The sequence below is a fragment of the Balaenoptera acutorostrata genome, chromosome 7 (assembly GCF_949987535.1).
Source record: "Balaenoptera acutorostrata chromosome 7, mBalAcu1.1, whole genome shotgun sequence".
Classification (NCBI taxonomy): domain Eukaryota; kingdom Metazoa; phylum Chordata; class Mammalia; order Artiodactyla; family Balaenopteridae; genus Balaenoptera; species Balaenoptera acutorostrata.
This window is the reverse complement of record NC_080070.1, coordinates 7,397,681-7,425,314: the sequence shown is the minus strand read 5'-3', so window position 1 is coordinate 7,425,314 and position 27,634 is coordinate 7,397,681. Positions and strand designations below refer to the sequence as shown.

The following is a 27,634-nucleotide window of genomic DNA, read 5'->3' as shown; positions in this document are numbered from 1 at the left end:
ATTTGCCCCAAGATCATGTTACAAATGTCGGAAATGATAAATCATCAGTGATCTTTTTCAAGACCATTTGCACCAGAAAAACAAACCACTTTCTGTAGAAGATGACAAAGGGGAATAAGGAAATGCCCTATAGCTTCCTGATAACTTGGAATATGTAGAACAGAAGCTTGACTAAGCAGCCACAACCCAAGAGAAACAATACTGTATTAATATTTATTGAAGAAGTTCCAATAAATATGTGTTGAAAGGAAGGAGGGAGAGCATAGAACTGGAACTCAAGAAACCTAGGCGGTATTCTCAGTCACTAGCTATATGACCTAGAGCAAGTCACTTCAACCTCTCTGTAACTCACTTTACTCATCTGTAAAGTGAGGGAGTTGGATTATGACCCCTAAAGATTCTATTCTGAATACCATTTTGTGTGAGTGTGTTAGGGAAAAGGCAGTAAGAAATTAATTGTCATGTTTCTTGGGAAACATTGTTTCAATTTAAGCTAAGTATCAGGAAACTGAGTTACTGTCACCCCTGAGAATCTCTGAAAGACATGAAACTAAAATAAGAGTTGCAACCGTCATTATCATTTTCTAAAGAACTACATGTTAAAGTGACAGTCCCTATCATTGTAATTTAGTATTATACTCTATGTTCCCCTATGGGACTCCTTTCCTTTTCTCAGCCGTAATTCCCTGTTCTTTCTCCCACTCTGTACCTTACTAACAGTACTCCCAGCACACAAGCTGAGCTTCAGAGAAACAGGAACACTCAGAAAGCCCTGGGCTGACTGTAAAATCAGTGGCTATGTGTAGATCTCTTTCATTCGTTAATTCACTGATTCAACAAGTGTTTGTAGAGCGCCCACTGGGGAAACACTCTGCATGGGTAACAAAGATTAAGAAAAACATCAGTCACTGCTTCGAGGAACTTAGTATCCACGGCTGAGAGCACGATTTCCCTGCACGGCCCCCTCTGGACTCCAACGCGCGAGCTCGGGTTAGACTGCTGGGCTAGGGCTGCAGATTTCACAGTCAGTCCGAGCATCCCGGACCGCGCCTCCTCCAGGCCCGGCTACCGCCCGAGCAGGCTTTTCTTCATGCCACCGCGGACCGCCCCCTCTGCCGGGCCGAGAGGTCACCGCTGACACTTGCAGAGTCTGCGTAGCCCGAGACCCGGGGCGCGGCCGCTGAGCCCACCCCCGGGATGGTCCCCGGCCGGATTCCAGGCCTCGGTTGGGCGCGGGGTACCCTTTTCGAATGCCCCGCTGGTGCTGCGGCGGACGACCAGACAATCTTACTGGCCGCTCAGGGGTGGGGCCTGCGCCCGTCAGCCCCGCTCAGCGGGGGCCGTTGCCATGGGGACACGCAAGGCATCCTGGGAACGTTGCCTTTCTGGCGCGGGGACTGGGCTCCTACGGCGCCGCCTGCAGGCAGGAGGAGCCAAGAGTCTCCAGAGGCAGGTCGTAGCGCTGCGCATCCGGTCCATATCTCCCAGGCTCTGGGAGGACTGGAATTTAAACTCTGCCCCCCCAACCGTTTTTTTTTAATGGCTACGTCACATCTTACTTGTGGCACACGGGATCTTTGTTGGGGCATGTGGCCTCTCGTTGAGGCACGTGGGCTCTTCGTTGTGGTGCGCAGTCTCCTCTCCAGTTGTGGCCTGTGGGTTTTCTCTTCTCTAGTTGTGGCACGCTGGCTCCAGGGCGTGTGGGCTCTGTAGTTGTGGCACGCGGGCTCTCTAGTTGAGGCATGCGAGCTCAGTAGTTGTGGTGCGGAGGATTAGTTGCCCCGTGGCACGTGGGATCCCAGTTCCCCGACCAGGGATCGAACCTGAGTCCCCTGCATTGGAAGGCGGATTCCTTACCGCTGGACCACCAGGGAAGTCCCGCCCCTTCCTCTTTTGGGGGTTACACAAGGTTGGACCTAAAATTGATGGGCATATAAATCAGGGAATTGGATCATGTGTAAGGTTGCCTTTTTTTGCCTGAATTTTTGGTACACCAAACTTCTCCTCGACAGTGAAAAAAATTAATAGTCAGTCTCATAAAGATATGGAAATTGTTATTTGAGCCAACCTGAGGATTATTACAGGGGAGACAGTCTTGCAGAAAGCTCTGAAGACTGTTCCACCTATCAGAAGGCAAAGCACAGTTATATAGATTTTTGAGACAAAGGGTTATACATCAAAGTACTGTATTGACAGTTTACATAGTCCAACGAGGCAAGTAGTGCGTTATTGTGACCTCTTACAGGATTGAGAAAGGAATATTAACTTCTAAGCAGTTACCCTGCCGGTGCCAGGAGGAAATTGGGTGAGGTGGTTTTTTTTTGGCGAGTAGGCATTACTGTGTCTTCTAAGAGGATATAGTTAATGTATATGTAATGCAGATGCACAATGCACACTAAAAGGGAGACGGTAGTGGTTCAAAGGGACAGAGTCCCTCTCCTCCTCTTTTCCTATCCTCCAGTTACTGTGGGGAAAATGTCCCTCCCTCATCAAAAGCCAATTCCTCCACTTCCTCTATTATCTTTCCCCTCGACATCAATTTCCTCCTCTTTCAGAATCCTCCTCCATTAGCATGCAAACATGCTCCAGTATCAATAACTTTTCCCACTACGGCCAAATTCTCTTTTCCCCTTCATGACCAAACTTCTTTCAAACTTGAGTTTTCTGTGTAGCCTGTCTCCAATTCCTTATTCACACTCCTGCACCAATCAACCAAGTTTTGCCTTTCTGCCCCAACAGCTCCCAATGAAACTGTTCTTGATTAGGTCAACATTTATCTCAATGTTGCCAATTCTACTGGCCATTTCCCTGTTCTCATTGTACTCCTTAGCAGCAGACCTGCTTCTTGGAACACTCTCCTTGCTTGGCTAGTGAGACACCATGTTCTCATGGGATCCCTCTCACCTCACTGTTCTCTCCTTTTTGGTCTCTCTTGCTTCTTCAAATCTGTTGACCCTCAAATTATTGGGGGTTTTAACCAGGAAAATGACATGATCTGACTTTTATTTTTAAAGGATCACTCTGGCTGCTCTCTGGAGAACAGACTGGGCAGGCAATGGTGGAAACAGGAAGATCAGTGAGGAGGCTATTGAAATAATCAGGCACCAGGTGATGGCAGCTTGAGCCAGGTTGTCTTAGAGGAGGTGGTGAGAAGACTTAAGAGTCTAGATTTATTTTGAAGATGGAACTCTCAGGACATGTTGATGGATTAGGTGAGATTTTTGAGAGAGAGAAGTCAAAGACAATATCAAGATTTTTTACCTAAGAAACTAGAAGGTGGAGTTTCCATTTACTGAGATGGAAAGGACTACAGAAGGAACAGGATAAGGGAGGAAAATTAGAAGTTTGGTTTTGGAAATGTCGAATTTGAGAAGTCTTTTAGACATCCAAGTGGATGTCGTGAGAAGCTATCCTTTTATTCCCTTGATACACCACACAGGCATAATAGAAACTGTTGCCTCTCCCTCAACAACTTAAGTGTTTGGTGAGCGCATCCTTTTCTGTACTTTTTACCAGGTGACTCTCATCAGGATATAATCACACTGGTTTCCAGGTGGGGGGGAGGTTATAGAGTGGGGTCACAGTTAAAAAGCCCTCTAGTTGCCATGAGAGTGATTGGTTTGTTCCTAACTTATTTTAAAACTTCTGATGACAAACTCCCCTTTATTTTGTCAATTATAACTAAAAGTTTCTGGATTTTTAGTTATTTAATAACTCCAAGCTTCACATTTTAGGTTGATGGAAACCTCCCCCCAGAACTATCTTGGTCAAGAGTGAAGTAGTGAATTACGTTGTCAGAAAGAAGATTCTATTTTATTCCTAAATAATCTCTTTGTCCCTAAAATCATAAAGGGTTTCCATTCATTCCGATGGCTTTTCTTCCCTATTTAAAAAAAGAATCCCTTTCATTAATCTTTTGGTCTTTTCCAAGATGCTGCTAATAATCTCCCTTTGCCTATGTGATTTTTTACACTGAATACCTGTGGTTTTCTCTGTTCTCTTTCTCTGTAATCTTCCTTCCCTGTTTTAGGTAACTGTGCTGGTTTTGTTTGTTTAAGCAGTTAGTATTTCTTATCCACAGAACATGCATTTCCTGGATTTCCAATTAAGTGTGGTGGAAGGATCCCTGCCCTGGACTCAAGAGACCCACAAGGTCTCAGCCCTGCCACTAAATAGGTATGAGATTGTGGATTAGACACTTACTGTGGCTTTGGTTTCCTTCCCTGTAATATTAGAGATTGGAAATTTAAAACTCTAAAATTCTAAAAAGAATTAAAAGGAGTGTCCAGCCCTCCTTTAGGACTGAGTTTTATATTTTATTTTCATATTACTACTTTTTAAAATTTCGAAGTTTCCTTGTAATCACATACATTTTTATATAGATGCGTGAAGATAATCACACATGAGGGGCTTTTTGGTGTACTTTCCCCCCTTTATTTGCTTCTTTCTCCCACTCTCTTCCCCTCCTACCTCTATGTCATATATGTATATATGATTAAGATAATATGTATAGATATGCATTTTCTTCTACAGAAAAATGGGCAGAGGCTAGTATTTGCACAATTCATTTTCTCCCATTACTCTTATTTTCTATCTGTTGAAACTTGGTTCTGTTTTCTCTGAGATTTCTTTAATACTACTATGAGATTTTGTTTTGTTTTGTTTTGTTTTGGGTTTTGTTTTGGCTGTGCTGCCCAGCTTGCGGGATCTTAATTCCCCGACCAGGGATTGAACCCCGGGGCCCTGGCAGTGAAAGTGCCGAGTCCTAACCACAGGACTGCCAGGGAATTCCTGAGATCTTTTTATTTTAGCAATCACTTTTTTTTAAACTTCCTAGAATTTGTTTTTCAGATGCTTCCCTTTTCATAACATTATGTTCTTGTTTTATAATAAGTGTTCTCCAATTTTTCTGAATATTTTTATTAGAGATTTTAAAATATAGCTTTTAGTTCCTGAATTGGCTATGGTTTGTCTGACGTACTTTTTTTCTTGCTTGTCTTGGTCTTTCTCTTTCATGTAAAAGTTTTTTCCAAATGTTTGATAATCTTGCCTGTCCATATTTGAGAATGCAACAGTAGACAAGTCAATTAGGATCTTTGTGTCCATGGGTGGGTCTTGTATGACAGTTTACTCCAAGGTGACTGACTGCTTAGGAGTCATGCTAGAATGAGGAGGGCTTTTATCTCAGACAACATCCATATTCTAGTTATCCCCAGATGCTTTGTTCATTTCCTTTTTTCCCTTACAAGGTAAATACCTCGCTGCCAGACATACTTCCTGCTTCTGGTGTTGGTAGTGGTAGGGATGGAGTGGGGCTGGACTATTCACTGTAACAGACTTTCAGTTAACGCTCTGGTTTCCAGCCTCCATCCTGCCTGGCTCCCCAGGTTGAGCTGCTTCTGAGCAAATCAATAGTCCCCTCAGCTCAGTCCTCTGATCCTCTTCATTAGATACCATTCTTTAATAACTTTCTGAAATCTCTTGAAATTTCTCATCTGGTGATGGTCTCCTCGGAATTCTGTTCTTTGTGGTGGATTTACAGCCTTTGAAGAAAAATCCCTTTACTATAATTTCAATGGGATACTGAGAGGCAGAAGACACAAACATAAGAGTGTGCTTAATTCCTATCTTGAATCAAGACAGTAACTGGACTTTTGTGAATAGGGTCATTTTTCTTACTCATAGTAGTTACCTAGCTGATTCTCTTGGATGTTCCAGGTACACAGTAATATGATGTATTCTATAATGTTAAATAATGGCTCAGCAGAGACCTTGTCTTCTTGACTTAAATGGATTTCTTTTTTAAACCATTCTGTCCCTTTAATATGATCTTCATTGTTGCACCAATCAGAGTTCTTATTCCTTTGTAGGTGACAGGATACATTTTTTTTTCCTTCTTTTTTTTTGGAAGTTCAGGGATTTCACCAGGATATCTCAGCAGTGATTTTTTTTTTTTTTTAGGAATTTTGGGCAGGAAAGGAAGAGAAGTTTTAGGAACCTGTGCTTATAATACCTTCTTTCCCAGAAATCCCTCTACTTGTTAAACACCACTCTGGTATCTTTTTCATTTGTAGTGTGGGCAGCCTAGGGTACTGGGGTTTAGTTGGGTCGTGCCCTTTTTCTCAACTTCCTCCAAAACCCTTCCAGTTTCTAACAAAATTCAAACACTCTGGATCTTTTACTATCTCTGAGATCCTCCAATTATAACAGGAAATATGTGAGAACACCGAACTAGAGGCCCGGGCCTTCAGTCTCCCTCAAAGCCTCTACATGATTCACTGCCACCTCCTCCTCCTCCCCTTCCCCCACCACAGACCCCCTTCTCCTCCAGCTCCTCCTCGTCCTCCTGCTCCCTCACCACGGGCCCTCATCTGCAGCAGGGGCCGCTGCCCCTTCTTTCCTCATGCATTGTGAGGTCAGCTGCCTCGTGAACGCAGCAGACATAACCATGTGTGTCTAGTGATTATAAACCTGCCTAAATCATATCACCTCTTAATACCATCAGTCACCTCTGTTAGTGTCCTATCACATGAGAAAAAGGGGTGCTCTAAAACCAATTAAAGATTTATTCTGACTTAAAGTTCTGTTTTGTCACCTAAAACTGAGGGCGTTCATCCCCTGATATTCTGTCTTAGACTAAGGGCTACTTGGCTGGAGCCAGGACTATTCTTCGGTAATATTTTCCAGAATGAGTCCTGTAGAATTCTATTGATGTCCACAAGATCATAGTGGTTTTTTTTGGGGGGGAGGGGAAGACAGAAAGGAATCCCAAGGTCAAAAAAGGTCAAATATATTCAGAATATACTATTATGTCTTCCTCTTGAGAGTCATAGACTCTGTGTGTGTGTAGGGGGGGGAACTGTTTAACTTATTTATTTGAAGCTAGTGTTCCAGAGAAAATCATCTGTGAACTATTGCTTCATAGTAATGTCTATTACAGTTTACTGACATCTCATTTTCTATCATCCCTAGAATTTCAGGTCAGCCATTCTTTTAAATGAAGCATAAACCCTCTGAAAGTCAGGAATTCTCTGGATGGAGTACAACTCTGTCCCTGGGGTATAAACATTCTGTGCTCACACAGCCTTCACCTAGTGTAACAAATGGGGTATTTTCCTTGACTTCTCTTTGTATGTTTACTTTGAACGTTTGCTTGAAAACTCTCTACACGAAACTGTTGTTGCCTGTCAGGCTCCCTAATAAAGCTGTTTAGCTTTGTTATTTTGTCTTAACTCAGACTTTAGTCATCTGCCTAGAAAGTCACTCTTGGGAATCTCATTCACTCTCTTAGTTGCAAACAGCACCTGTGTTCTGGAACGCCCAAATCTACCTCCTGTCCCAATCTCTTATCTAAACTCTAGCTACCCCCCTCCGTGGGGTGGGATAAATTAGGAGTTTGGGACACTATATGTAAAATAGATAATCAACAAGGACCTACTGTATAGCACAGGGAACTATACTCAGTATTTTATAATAACCTGTATGGGAAAAGAATCTGAAAAAAAATATGTATATATGTATGTATAACTGAATCACTTTGCTGTACACCTAAAACTAACACATTGTAAATCAACTATACTTCAATTTAAAAAAACAAAACTCTAGTCCCATACAACTTAGCACCTTCGCTTTTATTTTCTTCAACCCAGATTAATCAAATTTTGCTTGAATTATCCGCTTTTCCTTAAGGGTAACCATGCATAATCACTATGAAACCTGCTGTGAAACTTCAGCATTCACACAGACAAACCATGAGTCGGAGAACTCATTTTGTTGCTATTAGCTTCAAGTAAGTCAAAACCAAATCCTATCATATCAGGCCTGCAACAAAAGTCGCTGGGTTAAACCCCCTGCTTATCATCATACTATGAAAAAAAGAAGAGTTGACATTTAAGTCACCCCATCCTTTTAGCTTTGAGAACAGTACTGGAGGGATTTCCTGCTGTCTAAATTCAAGCTGGGATTTCAGAGTTAGCTTATTAGCACGCTGGGGAAAATCACCCGTTAAGATGGTGGGAAGAACAAACCTATCTATTGTTTCTATCCACTGTTTTCTATCAATGTATAGAAAACATAGCTGGTGATGTTTTAAATGAGAATCTTTGTGGTTTCTCATATTCCTAACTTGTATTATATTCTTGCTCAAAAAAGGGCCCCTGTTCCATCTGTCTTACCAGATTTTGGGTTTGGCTGCGCTGGCTGTGGACTCCCTGGCAATACCGACTCTGCTGACCGCTTTGGGCGCCCTACTCGGTCTCAACTCCAGTCGGCCTCGATCATTGCAAACAGTTGGCTGAGCCTTTGCTTAACGTCAGGCTCACTGGGGGCACGACAGGACTTCGTGTGCACTCTGATGTGTTCGGCGAGTTTCGACTTATAAATGAAGCCCTTGCCGCAGTCTGCACAGGCGAACGGCCTGTCGGGCCTGTGGATGCGCTGGTGCCGAAGCATGTGGCCCCTTTCCCGGAAGTTTTTATTGCACTCGGGACAGCGGAAAGGCCTCTCACCGGTGTGCAGGCCCTGGTGGCTGAGCAGCTGCGCCTTCAAGCGGAAGCTCTTGTCGCACTGGGGACACTGAAAGGGCTTCTCGCCCGTGTGCGTCCTGATGTGCTCCACGAGCTTGGACTGCTTGGCGAAGCCTTTGCCACACTCGCAGGAGAAGGGCATCCGGCCGCCGTGCAGCAGCCGGTGCGCCTTCATGTCGGCCTTCACGCGGTAGCTCTTGCCGCAGTCGGGGCACGGGAAGGGCCTCTCGCCCGTGTGCAGGCGCTGGTGACTCCGCAGCTGCCCCTTGAGACGGAAGCGGCGGCTGCAGTCGGGGCAGCCGAAGGGCCGCTCGCCGCTGTGCACGCGGAAGTGCTCGGCCAGCTTGGATGGCCGCGTGAAGCCCTTGCCGCACTCCGCGCACTGGAAGGGCCGCTCGCGGCTGTGCGTGCGCTCATGCGCCTTCAGGATGCCCTTCAGGCGGAAGCTCTTGCCGCACTCGGGGCAGCCGAAGGGCCGCTCTCCGCTGTGCACCCGCAGGTGCTCGCGCAGCTTGCACGGGTGGGCGAAGCCGCGGCCGCACTCGCCGCAGGAGAGCGGCCTCTCGCCGCCGTGCCTCCTCAGCCGGAAGCCCAGGCCGCACTCCGGGCACGCGAAAGGCTGCTCGTCTGAATGCAGCTGCCGGTGGAGCCGCAGCCGCCCGCGCTGGCGGGAGGCCCGGCCGCACTCGGCGCACCGGAAGGGCCGCTCCGCGCTGGGCACGTGGGTGTGGTCTGGAAGCCCGCACTGCGGGGAGGAGCGCCGGCCGCACGGGCCGCAGGAGGCCGGCCTCTCCGCGCCGGGACCGGGCTCGAGAGATTCCGGGCGCTCCTCGCCAGCCGGGCTCAGGCCTGGCTTCTCTCCCGAGCGCGGGAGCTCAGCCTGCTCGGAGGCGGCCCTGGCGCCCTCTCTCCGGGAGCCTGGCCTCTCCACGCCGGGAGGGCCCCGGGGGCCTCTCTCGTCGCAGCCGGGGCACTGGGAAGGCCTCGGCCCCGCGCGCAGGTGGTGGGCGTACATTTCACACTCGCTGCCCGGCAGCTGGCTCTCGGGGTGGATCGCCAGGGGTCTAAGCAAACACGACTTCCGGCGGAAGCCCCGCCCACATCCTGGACAGCGGAAGTGCCTCTGTCCCCGAGGGATGCTCAGGGGCTGTTGTACCTGGGTTTGGTTGCGGAATTGATTCCAAGCCCTGTGTGGCGGGTCCTTCGAGTGGCTCCCCTGGTGCTGCTCTGAGAGGTTCTTCCAAAAGCCTTCTCCACAGACGGGGCAAGGTTGCTGGGGGCCCTCCCCGGAGGTTTCCTGGAAGCCTGGGAGACCGAGGGTCCTGGGACTTACGATTCTGTCTCTTCGGGTGGGTTCCCTGGAGCTGTGGACTAGTGGACCTAGAGCCCGAGTATCATGTCTGTGTGGGTTCAGGAGGGCGACGACTTGGTCAGGCCTGAAGGAAACAGCTTCACTTTTTCCTAAAAAGGGTTCAGAGGAACGCTGGCTCTGAAGAGGATCTACTTGGAAATGGCAGTGGGCTTCTCCTGGTTTCACAGCTTGCTGGCTTCCTGAAATTGAAAAGAAAACTTCAGTCAGTATCCCAGCCTATGACATGACCAAGGCTTATGTGGCCGTAGCAGTGACCTGAGGTGGGCTGGAAGCCCAGCTTCCGCTGAACTAAACCGGCAGCTCCTTTCAGTGGGGGTCAGTTTCATGACCAGGAGTTTGGTGAGAGTCTGCTGAAACTAAACTGAACAGACCTATCTTAGAATAATACTGAAAAGAGAACATGTAAGTCACAAATGTAGGGCCTAAGCTTTGGAATCAGACTGGGTTCGAATCCCATTTGTCCACTGTGCAAACTTTGTCAAACTCATCTTTGGCTTCAGTTCCTTCTCCTGTACAAATGGAAACAGTACATAAGATTGTTGTGAGAACTGTATGAGTTAACAGGGCCACCAGACTTGTCCCATTTGGATGCGCAGACATTCCTGGAGTCAAAAAATAATGACAGGGACTTCCCTGGTGGTCCAGTGGTTAAGACTTCACCTTCCAATGCAGGGGGTGTGGGTTCAATCCCTGGTCAGGGAGCTAAGATCTCACATGCCTCCTCGCCAAAAAACCAAAACAAAAAACAGAAGCAATAATGTAACAAATTCAATAAAGACTTTAAAAAAGATAAAATAAAATAATGATGGCAGTGTTACTGACAGGCCCTGGCTAACGCTATGATTCCATATACTCCAGGAGCTGTCCTAAGACCAGATGTTCCTCCCTCCTCGTCTCTATTCCTACCAACGTTGTAAAAAGGTTTCTTGGAAGAATTGCTAACAGACAGAAAAAGTGAAATAATTTGTGAAGAAAAACTCTTTCTCTCCTGAAAGAAGCAGCTAAAAATTAAATAAACTACTGACAACATTTCTTGGAATGATGCTCCCATTTGACTTTTTTTCATACTTTAATACTGACCCTTAAGAATCCAAAAATCTCAGACTCTCCCATCATGACAAGAAACAAAAGAGGAGTCTCTATTCCTCCCCCCCCCCCACTACTAAGAATACTTCATATTTGCTGAACTCCTACTGTGTTGCCAGGTATCTTTGTAACAGTTTACATACATTAACCCATTTAATCCTATAATTTAGGTACTTTTATTATCTTCATTTTATAGGTCAGGAAATTGAAATACTATGAGGTTGAATAACTTGCCCAAGGTCACCTGGAAAAGGCAAGATCCAGACTCAGGATCCAGAACCCACAATCCTAACTACTATGCTTTACTGCCTTTCTCTAGAATATACCAGGTGTTAAGCCTCAGTCCAGTCAAACAGGGAAGTCAAGGTCAGAGAATTGGAACTAAGAAACCTGAATGGGATGTCTTAAGGACAGGGCGCTGATTTCTTAATACTCACCCCCAAATAGTTGTCCCTCAATAACTGGATCCAAATGCAAATCAGCAGAGGAGCAAATTATGTTTCCTGATTTCTGTGATTCTCCCCAGTTCCTGAAGAGTTCTCTCCCCTGTTCAAGCCAGGATATTAGTTCTGGTTTGGGAAGTCCATCATCTGTACAGAGAAGTCAAACAGGGTAGTTTGGTTTCCTTGAGCACTAAATTTAAAGCACAATGAGCTGTTTTTAAATTCTCAAATTTACTCCTGGGAAAATGTATGAGAAGAGATTTTTTTAAATAGATTATAGGTTTACACAAAGAAAAGCAGAACTGCCCACATATTATAACAGTGGTTCCTAATCTACCTGGACCTGTTAGATGACTCTGTGTTTGATTTTGTCTTGGTCCCAATATATCTAGCAATGCTGCATTTTGTCATAGGTTTCTTAAAATGCACCAGTATTGTGCTTTGAGAATTGTGGGACAACCCCTGAGACAACTGGAGATATCTTGGGAATAGGGGGTATATGAAAATAAGAACTGGAGCTTCAGCTAAAATATTCTGAGAAGTACTTCCAGTGACAGTGCTAATCACAACCTAAAACACAGTTGAGTTCTGCTAGAATAGAAGGGGGTTGCACTGAATGAAATGAACAAATTAAAATATTACAAGATTCCCATTTCCCTGTAAAAAATGTTTACTCTGTGTATTTTCAAGTATAACTTTCTTTCAGTAATATATATATTTAAGAGAACCAAAAGTATGCTTCATGGATTGCTAAAGGGAGATTAGCAGATGGTCCAAATCAGAGAAAGAGGATAAGCTGGGCAATGCTGAGGGATTTTAGGGATAAAATGTCAGAGTGACATAGTACATTAGCCCTCTGAAATCTGACTTCAACCCCAAAAGAATTCCAAGCCTGCTCTCATGAAAAAAGGAATCACTATCTTTTATTTAAATCCATACACCTAAAACAAATATCATATAATATCGCTTATATATGGAATGTAGAAAAAAGGTACAGATGAACTTACTTGCAAAGCAGAAATAGAGACACAAATGTAGAGAACAAACATGTGGATACCAAGGGGGGAAGGGGGGGTGAGATGAATTGGGATATTGGGATTGACATATATACACTACTATATATAAAATAGATAACTAATGAGAACCTACTGTATAACACAGGGAACTCTACTCAGTGCTCTGTGGTGACCTAAATGGGAAGGAAATCTAAAAAAGAGGGGATATATGTATACATATAACTGATTCACTTTGCTGTACAGCAGAAACTAACACAACACTGTAAAGCAACTATACTCCAATAAAAATTAATTAAAAAAATAAATCCATACACCTATTCTCAGTCTTCATCTGGGTTGAACTCTCAGCATCTTTTAAAATAAAACTATTTTTCAGGGCTTCCCTGGTGGCGCAGTGGTTGAGAATCTGCCTGCTAATGCAGGGGACACGGGTTCGAGCCCTGGTCTGGGAAGATCCCACATGCCACGGAGCAGCTGGGCCCGTGAGCCACAACTACTGAGCCTGCGCGTCTGGAGCCTGTGCCCCGCAACGGGAGGGGCCGCGATAGTGAGAGGCCCGCGCACCGCGATGAAGAGCGGTCCCTGCACCGCGATGAAGAGTGGCCCCCACTTGCCGTAACCAGAGAAAGCCCTCGCACGAACCGAAGACCCAACACAGCCAAAAATAAAGAAATAAATAAATAAAGTAGCTATAAAATTTAAAAAAAAATAAAATAAATAAAATAAAATAAAATAAAACTATTTTTCAAAAAAAAATTAAGAAAACAAGTCCATTTATAAGAACATCAAAAGGAGTAAAATACTTAGGAATAAATTTAATAAAAGAAACATAAGACTTGCACAATACAAATCATAAAATGTTGTTGAAAGTAATTTTAGAAGTCCTAAAAAAAAAGTATTAAATAAATGAAATGATATCCCATGTTCATGAATTGGAAGACTTAGTACTATTAAGATGACAATATTCCCCAAACCCCATCTGCCTGTTTTTTTTTTTTGGCAGAAATTGACAAACTGATCCTAAAGCAATGGTAATTAAAACAGTGTGGTACTGGCATAAGACTAGACATATAGATCCATGAAACAGACTCGAGAATCCAGAAATAAACTCCGACATTTACGGTTAATTGGTTTTCCAAAAGGGTGCCAAGATAATTCAATGGGGGAAAGAACAGTCTTTTCCACAAATGGTGTAGGGACAACTGGATATCCATATGCAAAAGAGGCTGGATCCCTATATCACACAGTGTGAAAAAATTAACTCAAAATGGATCAAAGAAGGAAAAAAAAGGATCAAAGACCTAAATATACGCACTAAAACTATAAAACTCTTAGAAGAAAACATAGGAGTGGATCTTTGTGACACTGAATTAGGCAATGGCTTCTTAGATATGACACCAAAAGCTCAAGAAACAAAAGAAAAAATAAACTGGAATTCATCAAAACTTAAAACTTTTGTGCTTCAAAGGACTCCATCAAAAAGGGAACAGGTAACCCAAGAAACGGAGAAAATATCTGCAAATCATGTATCTGATAAGGGTTCAGTATTCAGAACAAATAGAGAACACTTATAACCCAACAATAAAAAGACAAATAGCCCACTATAAAAATGGGCAAAGTATTTGAATAGACATTTCTCCAAAGAAGATACACAAATGAAAAGATGCTCAACATGATTAGCCATTAAGGAAATGCAAACCAAACCCACATTGATACACCACTTCACGTCTATTTGATCTTTTGTTGGGTCTTCATTGCTGTGCGTGGGCTTTCTCTAGTTGTGTCGAGCAGGGGCTACTCTTCACTGTGGTGTGCGGGCTTCTCATTGCAGTGGCTTCTCTTGTTGTGGAGCACGGGCTCTAGCAGCATGGGCTTCAGTAGCTGTGGCACGCGGGCTCAGTAGTTGTGGCTCGTGGGCTCTAGAGTGCAGGCTCAGTAGTTGTGAAGCATGGGCTTAGTTGCTCCACGACATGTGGGATCTTCCTGAACCAGGGATCATACCCATGGCCCCTGCACTGGCAGGCAGAATCTTAACCACTGCGCCACCATTGAAGTCCACATCCATTTGATCTTCATGCTTGGAACATTCTTTTTGGGTGGCACAGGGTTCATGACACAAGATTATTTTTCTTTTCTCTATAGATTCAATTACTTTAATTGGTTCTTCGCTAACAATGAAAAAAATGTAATATCTTGTATTAATATTTTAGAAACACTGTATAGAAACTGGAAATCTTAATTATGGTAATGGAACAGAACATAATTATTAGAAACATTGCAATATAAAAGAAGTGGTTTGGCTGTCAGACGCTGGCAAGAGAAGTGGAGGGAATATAGGAGAACTAATTACCTTCATAGACTGAAAGAATAAAGAGATATAATATAAAGTTCATGAAACATGATCTTCTAGATCTAGTTTATTATTTAAATTATAAAGGTGGCCAACAGAGGCATTAAAAAACTATCAGGGGCTTCCCTGGCAGTCCAGTGGTTAAGACTCCACACTGCCAATGCAGGGGGCATGCATTTGATCCCTGGTCGGGGAACTGGGATCCCACAAGCCACGCAGTGCGGCCAAAAGATAAAACAACAACAACAAATATATGTGTCTGTGTGTGTGTGTGTGTGTGTATGGAACAAATTGGAAAGAAATATTTGTAACACAGATAATAAAATTTTTTTTTTAAAGTTAAAAAAATTTTTAAAAAACTATCAAAATTTCGGAAGAAGGGGGAAAAAGGAGATAGAAGAGGGATAGTATAAGTGAGTGAAACCCTCATTTTTCACAGTAAGGAGTTAAACTCGATAAACCAAGAAATACAGGTGTAAGCACAATAGACTGAAGTAAACTGCAGTAAAAACTAAAACAGAAATAATTAACATGGTTGCCTTTGGGGAATTAACTGAGTGAGGGGTGAGGCAAGAGACTTTTATCATTCATTTTGATGCTTCTCCAAACAGACTGATTTTTTAAAAATCATATTCAGTAGTAAAATACAAAGACTAAGCAAAAAGACTAAAAAGAACACCATTACCGTAACCATGCAGAAACAACTGCGGTTAAACACCTGTGTATAGCCTTCCGAAATCTCATTGCAGGGAAAAATAACATTAGCTTTTTTGAGGTATATGGACACCACTGTAAAAGCTGACAGGTAGGAACATCCTAGGTTAAAGATACAGGGTACTTTATGGATATGGGCAAGGTATGTATCCATGTTGAAAAATCATGGCAACCTGTGAGTAAGTATATAGTGATTAAAAGCCCTGACATATATTTAGTCATCTCTGACCATGTTACATTACATGCTGTCACAAATATTCTTATGTAGCAACGTCTACCCTTGAGTAAGGATTAGCAATGCTTACAGATATTAACAAAAGACTCTGCATAAAAATGCCTTTCTGAGTTAATTTCTGAGAAATCTGGCTACCTGACAGACAGGAGTATGGAGTGACTGAAACCCCTAACAGGACCCAGTTCCATGCCCGAGCCAGTTAAACACTTCTTACCTAGAGAAACAAGAATCTCATAATTGGTTCTCATTACTTGCTTGTAAAGCTCCTTCTGCCATGCCTCTAGATTCTGCCATTCTTGCTCGGAGAAATAAACGGCCACATCCTCAAAAGTCAGAGGTAACTGAAATTATAGGCATAATACATATACAGTTATAATGGCTTCAAAACTCCAGTTCCTTTTCATCAATTTAAGAGTTTTGCAGTGGACAGTGTTTTTGTGCGTTAGGCAGCTTCTTCCTTGGGAACTGCTCCTTCCCTGACTCCCATCATGTGGTTCTGTTGGTGACCATGACCACCCCCTTCCACTTGTTTCTCTATGCCTGTTCCAACTACATATGCATATGTATAGCATGGAACTCTTTCATTTTTCTTCTTCTTTTTTTAAACAAAAATGGGAACAAATCACTGTGTAACTTCTTTCACTTAACATGTCATCTTTCCAGGTCAATTTACATAGGCAAAATCGTTTTTTTCTTAACTGCATTATATTCCATGGGTACACATACTCCACTGATGACACATATATTGTTTCCATTTCCTTTATAAATTACCAACAATGCTCTGATATGCTTCCTTATATATTAGTGGTTTTACTTCTGCAGGAAAAGGCTAAAAAGGAGAACTACTAAATCAAAGGATAGAAACATCTTCAGTTCATGAGATACCCCTAGATTGCCTTCCAAAAAGAATCCAGCACTTTTACCCTTGCTAATAAGAAGAGACATTTCTTTACACCTTTGCCAGCACAGGATGTTCTGAAACCTTATTTATTTGTTTGCTTATTGGCCAACATGATAGGTAAAAAATTCTATTTCACTGTTTTATTTATTTATTTTTTAGGCTTCTCTGTGAGCCACGTGGGATCTTAGTTCCCCCACCAGGGATTGAACCTGTGCCCCCTGCATTGGGAACGCGGAGTCTTAACCACTGGACCGCCAGGGAAGTCCCTTGTACTTATTTTAATTTGCATTCATTTGTGAGGCTTAGTAACATTTTCATATTTGGCGGGGAGGGGGGGTTCCACTTATCTTTGTGCATGCCTGTTCACATCCTTTGTTCAACGTTTTAGTGGGCTCCTATAATTTGAATTAACTTTCTTACGTTAGGGTTAATAATCCTTTGACTAGTTAACAAACATTTTCTTCTAGTTTATCATTTGTATTTTGACTTTCTCTTCTGCCAAAGAGAACATTTTTGACCCTTTTATTTAGTTAAAACCTGAGTCTTTTCCATATTGTTTCCAGCTTTTACTTTCATTTTTTATATTTGTCACAATCAAAAAATTATACAAATATTCTACTGAATTTCTTTCACAATTAGATTTGCAGCTTAATTCTACAGATGATATTCTTATCTTTATTTATGTACATATGGACAGCCAATCACAGAACACTAATAAATGCACCACTCTTTCTTAGATTAAAATCCTGACCTTCACTTTTGCATATATTAGATTTTCATATGTATGTGAATCTACATATTGTTATACTATCTGTACCTATCTGATTACAGTACCTATGCAATGTTATAAGTGCCCCCCCACGCCCATTCTTTGTCAAGCTACTGCTGTTAATTTCTGGAATATTTATTCTTCCTTACAAATTCTAAAATAATTTTGTCCAGTTAAAAAAAAAAGTACATTGGGATTCAATTTTAATTAAATTTATATGTGTATTTAGGAAAGATTGAGCTCATCTAGGAACATGTTCTACCATTCCATTTATTTGATCTTGCTTCCTATCCTTTAATAAACTTAATGATTTTCTTCATAAATGTTCTGAATCTTTTCTATGAACTTTATTTCTAGTATTGTGTAGTTTTCCCAACAATTATAAATGGGACCACCTCTGCCACTTCAAATCATTCCTACTAGAATTTTTTAAAAATTGATTTTTGTAAACTTATCTTATATCCAATTAATGTACCATGTTTGTTTATCAATTCTAATAGTATTAAGTTTTTGGTGGAAACAATCATAATTCTCAGATAATTTCCCCATCTCTTTTCAAAGTACGTACACTGCTTTTATCTCATAGTGTTGTACTTACTAGAACCTCTTTTGTGGCTTCAGGGTTTAGTACCTTGATTTGGAAGACTTTCCCTATTCTAAAATTATAAAAGATTCTGGTATATTATAACAATAAGGGACATAATTCTTTTTCCAAAGAGATATTAAATTATCACAAAACTTATTGACTATTCTTTTACCATTGTGTTGGGATCGCTTTTTCATAAACTAGTTTTCCATTTATACTTGGTTATATTTTTGTTCCACTGGTGATTTTGTCTATTCTTGCTCCAATACTGGACTGTTTAATTCTTAAGTTTTACCAAATGATTTGCTATTTAAGAGGATATGGCCATCTACCACCACCTTGATCATTTTTTTAAAGGAAACTGTCTTGACCTTCCTTGTCTATTTTCTCTTCTAAATAAACAGGAAAAATATTTTGTCAAATTTATATAAATTCTATTGGGATTCTGATAGGAATATACTAAGTATATGAATTAATTTTGAGAGAAGTGGGTCTCTGAATTATGGGATCTTTCCATCCAGAAACATCTTTTATTTACCTAGATTTTTAAATTTTCTTTAGTAAAATTTGTTTTCTTCATATAGAGCTTATATAATTCTTGACAGATTCATTCCTAGGGATTTTAGAGTTCTGGTCGCTACTATGAGAACTGAACTGAATAGGAATATACAAAGCACACACATGCATACCCTTCAAGCACCAGCTGCCTCAGATCACCCTGTGGTGAGCCCTACCTATTCACACCTGGTGTTACAGCTTTCCATCTAATTTCAGATACTGTTCCTTCCACTACTTCACAATAACTCAAAAGCTCCATCCCTTCTTACACCCACTTCCACAAGCAAATTTCAGACTGTTTTTAAGGTAATTATTTCTTAATCATTTAACATGCATAAAACTGAGCTGTTTTTATTATGTTTCTATCTTTTCTTTTTAACTTGTCACTGACAAACTTTTTGAGTGTTGTGTACCTAACCCCATTTCTCCCATAAGCTCTGTGGTTTTTACTGCATGATTTTGCATTGCACTGTGAGTTTTAGAAATGCATATGATGTATGATGGCAGAACTGAATGCATGTTTTAATTTCAGTGTTAAATATACTTATTGTCCTCTTCTGATTAAATTCATTACTTTTAAAATGTTTTTCAAAAATGCTCAAAAAGCCTTCATTGTTTATTTCTTTAATCTTCAGGAGTTTGAAAGATCCAGAAAATTACAGAGTACATTATAACAACCATCTGAGTATTTACCACTGATTTAACAAATTTAACATTTTTTCTTCAGATTTCCTTCTAAAGAAATAGAATTTGACAGGTAAAACTCAAAGCCCCCTTGGTCCCCACTTCAATCTTATTCTTACTCAGTCCTATTCACCTCCCTTCTGACACACAAACATGATGATGCATGTGGTAAGTTTTCAGCTCATGTTTTTACTTTTTTTAATACACATATGTATCTATGAATAATATAGTATTGCTTTGTCTTTTATACACAAATGCTTTATTGTACTGCAACTTGCATTTTTCATGCAACATTTTGAGATCTGTCCATCTTGATATACATAGAACTGATTTAATTTTGTATAGTGTTCCATTGTCTGAATGTCACAATTTTTAATTCATTCTTTTATCCATTGACCATTTGCTTTTAGTTCTGTTGTGAACTGCCTGTTCATATCCTTTGCCTGTATTTTTACTGGGTTATTTGTCCTTTCATGTCTAAGATTTCTTTATATAATTTGTGTATTAACTGTTGACTACATTAGTTTACAAATACTTTCTCCTAGTGTATCTCTTACCTTTTATTTTTACTTAAGCTGTCTTATACTGTACATAAATTTTCAATTGTAATGCAATATATCAATCTTTTCTTAGTTCATTTTGCCCTTTGTGGTTTGAGAAATTTTCTTCTACACTAAGATTATGAAGATATCCTACATTTCCTTCCAAAAGACTGAAGTTTTACTTTTCATGTTTAGATTTTTAATTTATCTGGAACGTAATTTTTTTATGGCATACAGCAATGATCTACCTTTGTGTTTTTTTCCAAATGGAAAAGTCAGTTGTCCCAACACCACTTCTGAAGTTCTCCGAATTAGATTCCTAGGGCTGCTGTCACAAAGTACCACAAACTTGGCGGCTTTAAACAATAAATATTTATTCTCTCATAGTTCTGGTAGTTAGAAGTCTGAAATCAAAGTGTCAGCAGAGCTATGCTCTCTCTGAAGCCTTTAGGGGAGAATCTGTTCCATGCCTTTCCCTTCGCTTCTGGTGGTGGTTGTTGATACTTGGCATTTCTCAGCTTGAAGCTGCATAGTTCCATCTCTGCCTCCACTGTCACAGGGCCTTCTCCCTTTGTGTGTCTGGGTCTCTGTGACTCTGCTCCTCTTCTTATAAAGACACCACTCATGATGGATTACGAACCTGTCCTACTCCAGTCTGATCTCATCTTAACGAGTTTCATCTGCAGCAACCCTACTCCTATTTAGGTCACAATCTGAGGTTCTGGGAAGGACATGTATTGGGGGAGACACTATTTAACTCAGCAGTCTGCTCTGGGGTCCTCTTTGGGTTTCCTCTGCTCCATGTGTCTACCCCTGCACAAAACAGTACTGTATTAATTCTATGGATTTACTGTAAATTTTATTATCTGCTAGGGCAAGTCCCCCTGTTATTCTTTTTTTCAGCATCATATTTTGACCTATATTTTTCCAAACGAAATTTAGAATCCGTTTATATAATTTACAAAACTCTTACTGCCATTCTGATGAAGTTGCAGTAAATTTATATATTAACTTGGAAGGAAAGTATCATCTTTATTATATTTAGTCTTCCCATTTATGGGCATGATTTACCTCCTGTTTACAGGCATATCTCATCTTACTGTGCTTTGTGCTTTGTAAAAAATGCAGATACTGCATTTTTTACAAACTGAAGGTCTGTGGCAGCCCTGTGTCGAACAAGCCTATTGGCGCCATTTTTCCAACAGCATTTGCTCACTTCATGTCTCCGTGTCACTTTTTGGTAATTCTCACAATATTTCAAAGTTTTTCATTATTATTGTATTTGTTATGGTGATTTGTGATCAGTGATCTTTGATGTTACCATTTTTTAAAAATTTATTTATTTATTTAGTTTTGACTGTGTTGGGTCTTCGTTGCTGCGTGCGGGCTTTCCTAGTTGTGGCGAGCGGGGGCTACTCTTGGTTGCAGTGCGTGGGCTTCTCATTGTGCTGGCCTCTCTTGTTGCGGAGCACGGGCTCTAGGTGCGCAGGCTTCAGTAGTTGTGGCACGTGGGCTCAGTGGTTGTGGCTCGCGGGCTCTAGAGCGCAGGCTCAGTAGTTGTGGTGCACGGGCTTAGCTGCTCCACTGCGCTACCATGGAAGCCCTGATGTTACCATTTTAATTGTGTTTGGGCGCCATGAGCCATGCCCACGTAAGATGGCAAACTTAATCAATCCATGTATGTGTTCTGGGACTTCCCTGGTGGTGCAGTGGTTAAGAGTCCACCTGCCAATGCAGGGCACATAGGTTCAAGCCCTGGTCCGGGAAGATCCCACATGCTGTGGAGCAACTAAGCCCGTGCGCCACAACTACTGAGCCTGTGCTCTAGAGCCCATGAGCCACAACTACTGAGCCCGTGTGCTGCAACTACTGAAGCCCACGCACCTAGAGCCCATGCTCCGCAATAAGAGAAGCCACCTTAATGAGAAGCCCACGCACTGCAACCAAGAGTAGCCCCTGCTCGCTGCAACTAGAGAAAGCCTGCGCGCAGCAACAAAGACCCAACACAGCCAAAAATAAATACATTTATTTAAAAAAAAGTTATTAAAAAAAATGTGTGTGTTCTGACTGCCCCACGGACTGGCCCATCTCTCTCCCTCTCCTCGGGCCTCCTTATTCCCTGAGACAGAACAATATTGAAATTAGGCCGCTTAATAACCCTACATTATTAAGTGTTCAAGTGAACACTTAATGGCCTCTAAGTGTTCAAGTAAAAGGAAGAGTCACACATTTCTCACTTTAAATCAAAAGCTAGAAATGATTAAGCTTAGTGAGGAAGGCACGTGGAAAGCTGAAACAGGCTCAAAAGCTAAGCCCCTTGTGTCAGTTAGCCAAGTTGTGAATGCAAAGGAAAAGTTCTTGAAGGAAATTAAAGTGCTACTCCGGTGAGCACACAAATGATAAGCAAAACAGCCTTACTGCTGATACAAAACAAGTTTTAGTGGTCTAGAGAGAAGATTAAACCAGCCACAACATCGCCCTAATCCAAAGCCTAATGCAGAGCAAGGTCCTAACTCTTTTCAATGCTATGAAGCCTGAGAGGTGTGAGGAAGCTGCGGAAGAAGTGTGAAGCCAGCAGAGCACAGTTTATGAGGCTGAAGGAAAGAAGCCATCTCCTAAACATAAATGTGCAAGGTGCATCAGCAAGTGATGGTGTAGAAGCTGCAGCAAGTTCTCCAGACCTAGCTAAGATAATTAATGAAGGTGGCTATACTAAACAACAGATTTTCAGTATAGACAAAACAGCCTAATATTGGGGAAAGATATCTTCTAGGACTTTCATAGCTAGAGAGGAAAATCAATGCCTGGCATCAAAGTTTCAAAGGACAAGCTGAGTCTCTGTTGGGAGCTAAATGCAGCTGGTGACTATAAGTTGAAACCCCTGTTCATTTACCATTCCAAAAATCCTAGGGCCCTTAACAATTATGCTAAATCAACTCTGCCTGTGCTCTAGAAATGGAACAACAAAGCCTGGGTGACAGCACAGCTGTTTACAACATGATTTACCAAATATTTTAAGCCCACTCTTGAGACCTACTGCTCAGAAAAAGATTCCTTTCAAAATATTACTGCTCATTGACAATGCACTTGACCACCCAAGAGCTCTGAAGGAGATGTACAAGATTAATGTTGTTTTCACGCCTGCTAACACAATATCCATTTTGCAGCCTATGGACCAAGAAGTAATTTCGACTTTTAAGTCTTATTATTTAAGAAATACCTTTCGGGCTTCCCTGGTGGCGCAGTGGTTGAGAATCTGCCTGCCAATGCAGGGGACACGGGTTCGAGCCCTGGTCTGGGAAGATCCCACATGCCGCGGAGCAACTGGGCCCGTGAGCCCCAACTACTGAGCCCGCGCGTCTGGAGCCTGTGCTCCGCAACGAGAGGCCGCGATAGTGAGAGGCCCGCGCACCGCGATGAAGAGTGGTCCCCGCTTGCCGCAACTAGAGAAAGCCCTCGCACAGAAACGAAGACCCAACAGAGCCAAAAAATATAAATAAATAAATTCCCTCCGAAATACCTGGTGGTTTCTGTTTAAAAAACAAAAAACAAACAAAAAAAACCCAATACATTTATCTGATTTGATCCTCACAACAATCCTAAAAAAAAAAAAAAAGAAAAGAAATACCTTTCATAAGACTATAGCTGCTATACATAGTGATTCCTCTGATGGATCTGGGCAAAGTAAATTGAAAATCTTTTGGAAAGGATTTATCCTTCTAGATGCCACGAAGAACATTCATCATTCATGGGATGAAGCTGAAATATCAATGTTAACAGGAGTTTGGAAGAAGTTGATTCCAACCTTCATGGATGACTTTGAGGGGGTCAAGACTTCAGTAGAGGAAGTAACTGCAGATGTGGTGGAAACAGCAAGAGAACTAGAATTCGAAGCAGAGCCTGAGGGTGTGATTGAATTGCTGTAACCCCATGATAAAACTTTAACAGATGAGGAGTTGCTTCTTATGGATGAGCAAAGACAGTGGTTTCTCCAGATGGAATCTACTCCTGCTGATGCCATTTAGATTGTTGAAATGACAACAAAGGATTTAGAATATTACATAAACTTGGTTGATAAAGCAGTGGCAGGGTTCAAGAGGACTGACTCCAATTTTGAAAGAAGTGCTACTGTGGGTAAAATGCTATTAAACAGCATTGCATGCTACAGAGAAATAACTCCTGAAGAGTCAACTGATGCCGCAAACTGCACTGTTGTCTTATTTTAAGAAATTGCCACATGCCAATCTTCAGTAACCACCACCCTGATCAGTCAGCAACCATCAACAAGGAGCCAAGACCCTCCACCAGCAAAAAGATTACAACTTGCTCCAGGCTCAGACAATGATTAGCATTTTTAGCCAGAGTATTTTTAATTAAGGTTTGTACATTGTTTTTTTTTTTTTTTTTTAATTTTATTTTTAGTTTATTTATTTTAGTTTTTTTTTTTTTTTGGCTGTGTTGGGTCTTCGTTTCTGTACGAGGGCTCTCTCCAGTTGTGGCAAGCGGGGGCCACTCTTCATCGCGGTGCGCGGGCCTCTCACCATCGCGGCCTCTCTCGTTGCGGAGCACAGGCTCCAGACGCGCAGGCTCAGTAATTGTGGCTCACGGGCCCAGTTGCTCCACGGCACGTGGGATCTTCCCAGACCAGGGCTCGAACCCGTGTCCCCTGCATCGGCAGGCAGATTCTCAACCACTGCGCCACCAGGGAAGCCCTGTACATTGTTTTTTAAGACATAATGCTACTGCACACTTAACACGCTACAGTACAGTATAAACATAACTTTAATATGCACTGAGAAACCAAAAAAAATCGTGACTTCCTTTACGGTGATACTTGCTTTATTGCAGCAGTCTGAAACCAAACCCAAAATATCCCCAAGGTATGCCTGTTATTTATAATTTTTGCTATAAAGGTGTTACATATCTTTTACATATTTAGTCCTAGGAATTATGGTTTTTGTTGAGATTGTTAACGGTATATTAAAAGTAATAATCTCATGAATTCACTTAGTAATCTGAAAAAGTGCTCAATATGTAAGCTTATAAAATAGAGAAAAACATAAAACCTCAATTTCAACAAAACACTAAAAAATCAAATAATGTGTACCCTACTTAGGTTTTTATACCCCCTTCCTTCCAACGTGTCCTCCCACTCAACACAAACTTCAACACGTTAGCGTTAAATTCTGCCATTTAAGTCCCTACCAACCATCATTTCAACAATTCAGAATCTTAAATCTTTTAAAACACTTGTTCTAAATTCAGTAACTATAATGTAAAACTAGCTGAACTAGTTAACACGCATTGCCGGCCCCAGACCAATTTCGATCCTTTCCCTCATCCGCCCGCCTCACGCACAGGCGCCCGCGGCCCAGACTCCGCCAGTTCCACGCTCGGCTTTGTTTAGGGCTTTGGACATCTACGAGCCCCAGGGGCGGCGGTCACCGGCTCCGTCCAGGGTCCAGACCCCACACCAGGCGCTCAGCGCGACCCTCAGACCCCGCCCCACCCGTTCGCCTCCGCCCCGGGAGGACCCCAGGATGCCGGCCCGCCGAGCCGGAACCCGAGGACCCGCCCAGATCCCCGAGCCGGACGTCCGCGCGGGGAGCCCCTCTTACCGGAGCCGGCTCGGCCATGGGCCCTCACAGTCCCACCAGGCCCCGCACCGGGTTACGGCCAAGCCAGGCGTCCCGGCTGCCCGCGGCACCTTCCCTGCGGCGGCAGCTCCCCTACTCTCGCTCCCCGCCGACCTGCAGGCCCAGCCCAGGCGCGGTGCACGCTGGGACTCGCGGCCGCTCCGCCCCACAGCGCCCCCTGCGGCCGGGAGGAGCGAGCGCTGTCCGCCGGGGCAGCCCGCGCCTTGCAGACCGGCGTCAGTCGCAAGCCGCAGCCGCCCGGGGGTGACCGATCCTCGCACTCTCTTGGGGGACCCAGAAGAGGGAGACGGAGATGCAGACGGAAAGAGGGGGGAAATGCAGCGTCAACTGCAAATGGATGGATAGGATACTCGCTATTTACTGAGATAGAAACAATGAGAGGGAGTGCAGGGGTTTGATTCCTCCCCAAAGCCAATCCCAGTCAAGGATTAGGTTCAAGGGGTCATCTGTGAGGTGATCTCAGGAACCAAGTGAGGGAGGTGAGAAATCAAGGGGCATTAAGCATTAACGAGCAGGTCCCCCCGTCGGCAACTGGGAGTCCATTCTGCTGGGGACTCAGAGGGTGCAGATCATCCCTCAGAATGGTCCTGCCAAGGGTGAGGAGGCTGGGTATTCATCCTCAGGAAGTCAGGCAGAGTCATGACATCGCTGGCCCCATGGACTTACATTAGGAACATGACTCATAGTCTATAAAATTCAAGAAATGGTCTATAACCTAAATATGAAATGGATCTTAAATTTACTCTGCCTTTCACTCTTAAGCAGCCAGTATGGTTGAACTGCTTAGATATATGTAATTGCTATCCCTAACTTAAAGGTTTTTTTAACGAACAATATTGTACATATACAATTTAGCAACAATAAAGCAAATTTTAAAAGAAGTGAAAGTTGTCCATAATTCTGGTATTCTAATGTAAATGCTCGATTTTGTTTCATATAGACTTCGTCTCTGTCCACAGACATGTTCTTTTTATATGGTTCGGAGACACACATAATTTTTTGTCTTTTTCTTTTGTCTTTCACTTACCATATCAAAGTTTTCCATATTTCTCATAATCTCATAATTATACTTTTAAATGGCTGCAATTTAAGGTAGTATATTAATCTGCTAGGGCTGCCATTCCAAAGTACCACGGACTGGGCAGGTTAAACAACAGAAATTAATTTTCTCACAGTTCTGGAGGCCAGAAGTCCAAGATCAAGGTGTCAGCAGTGTTTGTTTCCTCTGAGGACTCTCTCCTCGGCTTGCAGATGGCTGCGCTTCTCCCTGCGTCCTCCCATGTTTGTCCCTTGGTCTGGGTGTTCTCGGTCCCAATCTCCTCTTATAAGGACACCTGTCACATTGGATTAGGGCTCACCCATAAGACCTCGTTTTACCTTACTTACCTTTTTAAAGGTCCTATCTCTATAGTCACATTCTGAGGTACTGGGGGGTCAGGACTTCAACAAATGAATTTTGGGGGACTTCCTGGTGGTCCAGTGGCTAAGACTCTGCGCTCCCAATGCAGGGGGCCTCAGGCTTGATTCCTGGTCAAGGAACTAGATCCCACGTGCCACAACTAAAAAGATTCCTCATACCACAACTAAAAGATCCCACATGCTGCAGCAAAGATCCCGCGTGCTGCAACTAAGAACTGGTGCAGTCAAATAAATAAAAAAAATTTTTAAAGAATTTTTGGAAACACAATTAAGCCCATAACAGGTAGGGTAGTGTGAAGTATTTAGTGGCAGTTAAAAAATTTTGTGGCTGTAAATAATATTGCTTGAATATTTTTATACACACAGTCTTAAGATACAAAAAGTACAAAGTGCAAAGGATAGACCAATACATTAAATTAGATTAAAATTTAAAACTTTGCTGAAAGGGAAAAAACCTGCAACGTAGCATACTCTACCCAGCAAGATTATCCTTTAGAATTGAAAGAAAGTTAAAGAACTTCTCAGACAAGCAAAAACTGAGTTCATCAGTACTAAACCTACCCTAAAAGAAATGTTAAAGGGTCCTCTTTAAGTGGAAAAGAAGAGTCTATAACAAGAAGCAAGAATCTAGAGGAAAGAAAAAATCCCACCAGTAAAGACAAATATATAGTACAGGCTGAGGATCAACCACTTAAGCTAGTATGAAGATTAAAAGACAAAAAATTGTAAAATTGACTATAACTACAATAATCAGTAAAGGGATAAACATGAAGATGT

General features: G+C 42.4%; 1 protein-coding gene across 1 annotated transcript; it reads right to left on the bottom strand.

Moving 5' to 3' along the window:
- Positions 1 to 117: 117 nt before the first annotated feature.
- Positions 118 to 25,548, bottom strand: ZNF786 (zinc finger protein 786). The gene is made up of 4 exons (XM_057550230.1): positions 25,400 to 25,548; positions 15,956 to 16,082; positions 11,421 to 11,573; positions 118 to 10,076 (listed from the first exon to the last, which is right to left on the bottom strand). Exons 1-4 carry the CDS (start codon positions 25,415 to 25,417, stop codon positions 8,257 to 8,259), a joined length of 2,118 nt encoding a protein of 705 aa, XP_057406213.1. The 5' UTR covers positions 25,418 to 25,548; the 3' UTR covers positions 118 to 8,256.
- Positions 25,549 to 27,634: the final 2,086 nt, after the last annotated feature.

Excerpts from the sequence above, each read along its gene's own strand:
- ZNF786 (XM_057550230.1), bottom strand. Across the intron at positions 11,574-15,955 it reads TGAGATTCTTGTTTCTCTAG|ATGATGGACTTCCCAAACCA; the intron begins GTAAGAAGTGTT and ends TTCTCTGTACAG. Across the intron at positions 10,077-11,420 it reads TGAGGGACAACTATTTGGGG|GAAGCCAGCAAGCTGTGAAA; the intron begins GTGAGTATTAAG and ends TTTCAATTTCAG.